At 45.7% G+C, this 7,756-nt stretch overlaps 4 protein-coding genes and 1 pseudogene across 5 annotated transcripts; all 5 read right to left on the bottom strand.

Annotated features, from left to right (window-relative positions):
• Nucleotides 1-273: 273 nt before the first annotated feature.
• TEOVI_000053100 (mitogen-activated protein kinase 2, putative) lies at nt 274-1,602 on the bottom strand (the record flags this gene model as incomplete). The annotated part of the gene is made up of 1 exon (XM_067223644.1): nt 274-1,602. The coding sequence occupies one exon, from the start codon at nt 1,600-1,602 to the stop codon at nt 274-276; it is 1,329 nt and encodes a 442-aa protein (XP_067079745.1).
• A 785-nt stretch (nt 1,603-2,387) lies between these two features.
• TEOVI_000053000 (Protein C21orf2 homolog, putative) lies at nt 2,388-3,215 on the bottom strand (the record flags this gene model as incomplete). The annotated part of the gene is made up of 1 exon (XM_067223643.1): nt 2,388-3,215. The coding sequence occupies one exon, from the start codon at nt 3,213-3,215 to the stop codon at nt 2,388-2,390; it is 828 nt and encodes a 275-aa protein (XP_067079744.1).
• Nucleotides 3,216-3,678: 463 nt separating this feature from the next.
• On the bottom strand, nt 3,679-4,173 carry TEOVI_000052900 (KREPA6; the record flags this gene model as incomplete). The annotated part of the gene is made up of 1 exon (XM_067223642.1): nt 3,679-4,173. The coding sequence occupies one exon, from the start codon at nt 4,171-4,173 to the stop codon at nt 3,679-3,681; it is 495 nt and encodes a 164-aa protein (XP_067079743.1).
• A 490-nt stretch (nt 4,174-4,663) lies between these two features.
• Nucleotides 4,664-5,320, bottom strand: TEOVI_000052800 (KREPA4; the record flags this gene model as incomplete). Its single annotated transcript, XM_067223641.1, has 1 exon — nt 4,664-5,320. One exon carries the CDS (start codon nt 5,318-5,320, stop codon nt 4,664-4,666), a length of 657 nt encoding a protein of 218 aa, XP_067079742.1.
• Nucleotides 5,321-5,468: 148 nt separating this feature from the next.
• Nucleotides 5,469-5,890, bottom strand: TEOVI_000052700:pseudogene (annotated as a pseudogene). The gene is given in 2 exon segments: nt 5,469-5,651; nt 5,654-5,890. Coding segments are annotated over 2 exon segments (420 nt in total).
• Between the last annotated feature and the right edge of the window lie 1,866 nt (nt 5,891-7,756).

The following is a 7,756-nucleotide window of genomic DNA, read 5'->3' as shown; positions in this document are numbered from 1 at the left end:
CCCCCCCCCTAAAAAAAAAAAAAACCACTTGCGACACGCAGTAATAGAAGACGAAAAGGGGGAAAACCTTCACGTCTGAACATACGAAAATCCACTGCCCTCACAGGTTGGTAAAACTAGGAAAGGAAAACAGAAACAAAAGGGAAGAAGCGAGTATACGGAAGAAGAAACCGTAACAACACGACCATCTCTCTTCCTTTTTTTCCCCCCTTTTTCCTCCCAAACACCCGCCTGTGCGTTAACATGTCGCCCTCCCAACGACCGCACTTAATTTCATTTGTGCAACACACGAGAGGCTCCAGAGGGCTGTCGGTGTACTGCCGGTCGCGTGTGGTGCTGCGCTGATCGTGACGCAACGGTCGTGCGGTGCAACCCGGCACCCGAAGATGAGCCCGCGGTGGCGGTGGTACGGGCAGCTGATGATGACGCCGGTCGTGTGGCCGCCGACGACACACGTGCATTTTCCTTTTTTTCCTCTGAGGTTCCAGAAGCCGTTCCTGCGGCCAATGAGGAATGCGTTCCACGAGTAGGCGCGCCGGAGCCCAATACCTCTCGTCGGACTTTGCGCCGTGCATTAGCAATTTCTTGGTATAGCCGCTCACGATACTCTTGCATGGTGAAGCGGGTATCGTCTGGGAGGGAAATAGTAATGGGTGCGGGAGCAGATGGCTCATCTTGGGGTTTGTGGAAAGCCGCCACATACGGGTGTTCAAGCGCCTGCTCAGCGGTTAGTCGTTCATTTGGGTTAAAGCGCATGAGCTTCTGTACGAGGTCCAGGGCATCAGGAGGGGCCTTGGGAAGCAGTTCCGCGAACGTCGTGGTTTGCGTACGACGCGTGTCCTTCAGCATAGCTTCGGCAAACTGGGAGTTCGTCGACCGAATCTCCTCCGCTGTGGGTTCACCTAGAACATTGATAATTAGTTCTAGCTGTTTCATTGTGGTGCGGCCTGGGAATATGGGTCGTCCCAGAAGTAACTCGGCGAGAATGCATCCGATGGCCCACATGTCAACACCCTTCGTGTAGCGAGTGGAGCCGAGAAGAACCTCAGGTGGCCGATACCAACGTGTCATGATGTAATCAGTGAGTACGGGACGCGCCACTTGCTCCTTTTCAAGCGATAGAATGGAGCGTGCTAGCCCAAAATCTGCCACTTTCATTGAGCAATCGCTGTTTACAAGCAGGTTTGACGGTTTCATGTCGCGATGCAGCAGTTCCGCCGAGTGAAGGTATTTCATTGTCTTCAGAAGCTGATAAATTATGAATTGCTTATGGATATCCTCCAGGATGTTGGCACGAATTACGACGTGCAAATCCGTCTCCATGTACTCGAATACAAGGTAAATATCCTTGTCATTCGTTGCGCGATGCACATGAAGCAATTTAATTATGTTTGGGTGACTAAGAGCCTGGAGAAACATTATTTCACGGAAGGTTCGCTGCGCGTCAGTTGCGTTTTGAAAAGCGTCGTATATCTTCTTTAACGCTACAACCTGCCGCGTCCGCCGGTCAATTGCGCGCCAGACGATGCCATACGCCCCCTGCCCTAACTGTGCTTGTATCTCATATTTCCGGAGGATATGTGGCTCTATTTCTGATGACATGGCGCCGGTCTCTTTTTATATATATGTATCCTTTTATTATTTGCTTTTGTTTTCGCCCTCTTCAATCACCTCTTTTCTCTCTCTCTCCTGTTGTTGCCGCTTAACGACAGAGTTCCTCCTATTTGTCTTTTACGTGCACTAACGTTCAGAGGTGTCCCGCGTCCGTGTACAAACTGATATTTTATTTCTGAGGTTAGAAATAAGTCCCCACCAAAAAAAAAAATGAAAAGAAAAAACGTGTCCAATTCCTCTCCTATGTTGAGGGAGTCGTAATCGTTGCCGCGTTTCTCCTTCCTTGGACAAAACTTAAAGCGGATTGGTTCTATGTAATATTTCCTACGCTCAGTGGAGCACTATGGTTCTTCAAGGTGTCAAAAAATATGCATATAAGAATTTGGAACAGAAAATAAATGTGATACGTATGAAGCACCAATCTTCTCTTCCATCACGATGGAAGCTGAGCACGACACAATTCAGTTGTTGTGAAAGTAATCGCTTGGTTGCGCGCGTGAAGGAGAGAAGTACAGGAGGGCAAATAACTCGATGCACATGGGCAAAGAAAAAGAGGGAGCACATGGAAGGAGCGACCTCACGCTTTTTCCTCCACGTCAATCACTGGGAACAGTAAAGACCAAATGTGGAATATTCGTAGTCACTGACCAGTGCACGCTCAACCCACTTTGCACCGCACGCCCCAAACACCGCATGGTCACAAACGTTTACAGCAACAAAGACAAGAAGGGGGCGAGCGCTACGAGAACAAACCATATGTGGCGTAGCGTATCTCATGTTCGGTCCCGCACTACAGGGGGAAGTCGTTTCCCCCGCCTGCACAGTTCCTCCGCCAGTTCCTTCTGTAAGGCCTCAATTGTTTGCACTGCAAGCTCCGGAACAAGCGCCATGATCGAACTGAACATGGCCCGCTGGACCTGCACTGCAGTTTGCGCCAGTCCATCGTCCGCAGAACCCTGGCGGCGTTCAGGGGCGCTACTCGGACCTCGTCCACTTGTGTCACTCGATGTTACTCGATGCCCTCTTTCCCTCCCAGCACCAGTCTCGTGAATTGCGCCTCCCTGAACCACCTCTCCCATTGGTTGTTTCCGCTCACTCACCGGAGTCCGGTTCTGGAGTTGAGCCTTGTTAGCCGTACCAACAGCAGCTTCAGCGGACTCGCTCTCCAGCATTTCCTGCAGCATGCCCTCGGGAAGTAACTTTTCGGCCTCCGCACGCTCTTTTTCTGATACCTCTGTCTCATCTAGGTGACGGAGGTGGCGACAGCACAGTATAACAATTTGACGGTAATGCGGGTGCCGAGCGCATGGATTATCCATGAGCCATAGTGTATGTAGCTTGGGTAAATGACGAAGATATTTAATCTCCAACATCGATGCAACGTTGTTCCGCCTCAGATATAGTTCTTCCAGCTGCGTGCAGGCAGCGAATGGGCTCAACGTGGTGAGTTTGTTCGCGGCGAGAGCGAGTACCTCTATTCTCGGTAACCGAGAAACTATAGACACGTCCGTAAGACCTTCACCCCATAAGTTGAGGTTACGCACCGCAGCTAAGTTTTCTGCGTTCGTCTTGCGCAGTACGGTCTCTTCCTTAAGGATCATTTTACCCCCTAAGATCCTGAAAGAAAGTATTTATGCTCTCGACCCTTGGTCTTTCTCACTCCCGTCTGAGGGAGAAAACAAGGAAGTCGAAACAACAAAGAGAGAAAGAGAGATTATATCATTTAAAAAAAAAGAAAAGGGGGAAAAAGGTGAAAAGGGGGAAATGTCACGACAACTGCCCACGACGTTCGTTACAGTTCAAACTCTGGACTGGCAGAAAAAAAAAACGAGCAAATAGAAACACAGAGACCTGCGATTAAACTCACCAACCGAAGCACCACAAAGTCACACACCATTAATTTAGTTGACAACGCCGGCATTCCAAACACACCGAAGATCGCCGAAGCGCGAAACAAAGCAGAGGAAAGCGATTTCCCCACCAATCCATTCACTTCACGAAACCTCCACATCTGTGAGGAAGAAAACCATCACAGTTCCTTCACACTGCGGAAACACAAGGGCATTACGATGGCACACCACTTTGGTCACCACCAGAGCCCTCCTTTTCCGACTTTATATCCTCCACCGCAGGGTTCACTGCCGCGGGAACCGTCCGCCTGTCGCCATGGATGACCGCCACCTGGCCATGAGGTGGCTGAACCTGAATGTATGGAAAGTAAAAGTGTTTGTTGCAGGAAGGCTCAAGTTGGGGGCTAAGACGAAGCCTCCCATTCACACACACTACATTTCCCTCCTTTACCTTTTGTTTCACTTCCGCTGAGAAGAGCTCGCCGAAGCAGCGGATCGTGTGGTGGTCCTTCTCGACGACAACCTCCTGAGTTGGATGTGTCGTGTCAATGCTCGTCGTTGTTAGTGTAAACTGCGTGACGGCATCTTCATATACAAAGCCGCTCTGAATATCATGAACGACGCCAACAAGGGTCACACTGTTTACACTCTTACAGCATCGCATAAATGTTTGCTGCAGCAGCAACCGGCGTGATGTAAGAGCTAGCATCCAACGGAGTGCCTGGTGAAAAAAAAACAGAATACGAACCCCCTTATTATTGCACGCGCGTCCTTTCAAAAGCGGTTGATTACAAGTCGATCACGTGGCCTTTTTTTTTTTTAGTAAAAGCTTCCCTCACTCAATATGGTAGACTTTCACTTCACTAGACCAGTTGTAATCCACAACTCTGCTGCCACCAGTTCTCAAGGTGCAATCACTCTAGGGATCGGCAAACACAAAGTTAGTACTACTTACACAAGGAGGAAAGAGGCAAAGTAGTGGTTAAAACATGGTGTGAGTAAACGATTGAAAGGGTATACGGGAGTAAATGCGAATTTTAAAAAAAAAAGATAGAAAAGGAACCACCAGACGTTTAGCCCTAATTAATGAAGGAGACCGCCCGAAACTCACAACAAACAAAAAGAACGAAACAAAGGAAAGAAGAGATCATGGATCATTTTTATGCGACAAAAAAAGCCACGAGACATATTCAAATTCATTAACACTCCAACTCCTGCAAAGAAATCATCTCAACAGTCGACGTAGCGGGGAGCACCAGAGAAGGAGTCTTGTACAAACGCCTACTTCCCGAATCAAAGCATTCCTCCACCTGCAACCGGCCACTGGCCAGCACCCGCCGCCCGACCAGTCGCTCCATTTCCTTTTGCCACTCATCCATACGATTCTGAGCAACTTCACTTCCTGGCCGCCAACGGACCGCTAAGGGAAGACGCATTGGAGTGCCTCCACTGGCGGGTACCTCTTCAACCTCGATAATAAATTGAAGCACCCGATCCCCTCCTACATAACCACACTCCACCTGTCGCACAACACCTTCAATGTGGGCGCATGACGTCACAGTTGGCGATGCACCAACAAATGGTCCCTCCGCGCATCGTGAGGCAAATTGGATTCGCCCACGCACGAGCTCTCCGTTCCTGTCGTCACATTTTGTCCCCCCATCACCTGCAAGTCCCACCCGTCCGCCTCTCAGGTCAGCCGCAAAGTTTGATGATGTGAAGGCAGTAGTTTCTGAGAAATGTGTTGTGCCTCTGCTACTGCCTGAACCTAAAAGCATACCGGAAGCATATGCCACATCGACAGCCCGCTGCAAGGGGTCCCTACGAATGCACAAAAGGAGTGAACGCACCCGCATGACTACACAAAATACAGTTTTTTTTTTCCGGTTTCCCCCCACACACCTTTCCTTCAGAGACGGGACTGAGCACTGCATCAAATATAATGAGTGTCATCAGAGTTATAGCAGTAATGAGGAAATGGAGCAGTGGTAAAGTCAAAATATATTATTTAAAAAAAAATAAAAGAGAAGAGAAGAGAAGGCAGCTCTTAGATATGGACTTTCCCCCTTCCGCATCGCGTGATGGCTGGAGCAAAGAAACGTGTAACATGCTTTCTGAATACGTAACAGTCAAGCAAAACATATATGAAAAAGAAAATATGTACCGACGGGGATCGAAAAGAAAAGAAAAAATTTAAGGGAGCAACAAAGGTGAGTAAATGGGGAAAATAAGGAATGAGATAAACGAAAAAAAACAAACACGACGGAAGATATATCGAAATGATGAAAGTAAAAAAAAAGGAAAACAAAGAGAAAGAGAGAGAGAGAGAAAGAGAAAGAGAAGGCGGCATTCAAAAGTGGTAGGTACATGGAATCAGTCCTCTGCCCTATTACTCGTATTCGTGGACACACCACAAATACAAACATAGTTTTAAAAGAATGATACGATAGAAGCAAAAGTAGTAAAAGGAACGGCCGGGAAGTGAAAGCGGAAAAGGTCAAAAGGAAAAACAACACAATAACAGTGACAGACTATATTAATATATAAAGGGAAGGATCAGAAAATGAAAAAAACACCGAAAGGGTAGAGGGAGTGGCAACAGCGGAAGTGGTAACCGGTTTCAGCAACAACAACAATAATAATAATAGTAAAACAAAAAAGAAAGAAAATAAAAATGAACAAGAAAGGAAAAAAATCGTGCGCACCACTTAAATTTAAAAGAAAAAAAAAGGCAAGTGACACCTCTAGCTGCCTATAATTGAACGGTCCTCACAATCACATTTTCAAACACCTTTGGCCACTTACTGGGCTTATGTAACATCTCTCCCTCAAAAACAAGGAGTACAATACACCAACCAATAAAACATGTAAATTTTATTTTTTTAAAACGGAAAGAAAAAAAAATGGAAAATAGGTGAGCCACTACTACTCAACCTTTACAACAGTACCGTAGTATAATACACATTTCCTCTAAACACGGATAATTGGTGCATAACGAGAAAAAGTAAAAAAAAAACAAAACAAAACAACTCACGTTGCTTTAACACGAAATCCCTTTCTTCTTCCCTTCTCTACCCTCCCACTCTCCAGGGGTAAATATCAAAAAAAAAAAAGAAAGAAACCCGCACTTGTTCTCGCAAAATAATTTTAAAAAATGTTTACATACCTCTCTTGCATCAAGAACGATGTCGGCTGCGGAAGGAGATTCATAATCGTCAGCGTCTATACCGCATTTTGGTTTAACAGTGAGGGGAGAAAAGTGGAAAAGGGAAAAAGTGAGAAGAAGGAGGTAAAGCTAAAGGATTTCGCCCATATCTCTATCCTTCCCCGCAAACCGTATCATTAAAACTGCCGACACAAATGGGGGAAGGGAAATTTAAAAAAAAGACAAAAAAAACAAAAAAGAACACATGCCTCAACGAAAGGGCAGCTGACAAAAGTTTAAACGTGCTGCAAAACTCCTGTAGTCACATACGTTCCAGTGCATGCCCGCAACACATACATGCGCATTAATCTCCCGACCAGCTGCCACTGCAAACACGCATAACCAATCTCCAAAACAAAATTAGAGAAAAACCAATTACGGGAAGCAAAGCGTAAACGAAAAAAGAAAGAAAATTTTTAAAAATAATAGAAAAAAGGTTACTGTTCTTACCTTTTCCCCTAACTGCTCGCTGTTGCCTTATGTGATGTTTAGAAGAACGTTCGCATACCAAAATATAAAATTCACCTTTACCCCTTTTCTTCTTTATTATTTTTTGTATATGTGTGTTTTTTTTTCTTGTTTGCTCAATCCCAATTATTTTTCTTTTTTAATATTCTTTTCATTGATTATTTAGCCTCTTTTTTTTTCCACATCTAAGTTGCCGAGCACCCAGTACCCACACACATCTGCCACATGCGAAGACAGTACGGAAAAAGATGGAGAAAAGCAGAAAGGGAAGTAAGAACAGCAACGGGGGGGAAAAAAAAAACAAAGTTGAAAGTTTTCTTGTTCTTTTGTTTCTTTGTTGTTTTTTCTTCTTTTCTTTTTTTATTGTTTTACTTTCGCTGCTATTGTTGTTGTTGTTGTTGTTGCCGTTAAACAGTTTTATACAATGAAGTTCTAATTGCCGCAAATATGGTTGCAACGCTCTGCCTCCTCCCCCTCCCCTTACTTCCATTTACCTCATCCCTCCCTCTCTTGCCGTTTTCCTTTTTTCTTTCTTTCTTTCTATTCCCTTCTCTCTACGCACATAAACATGCACCTTCCCTTTTCCACTATCTTCTACCCAACCTGCACACACTCATGG

This window comes from Trypanosoma equiperdum, assembly GCF_001457755.1.
Source record: "Trypanosoma equiperdum strain OVI genome assembly, contig: ctg_191, whole genome shotgun sequence".
Taxonomy (NCBI): domain Eukaryota; phylum Euglenozoa; class Kinetoplastea; order Trypanosomatida; family Trypanosomatidae; genus Trypanosoma; species Trypanosoma equiperdum.
Note: the sequence above shows the minus strand (reverse complement) of the source record. Positions and strands in the feature narration are given on the sequence as shown.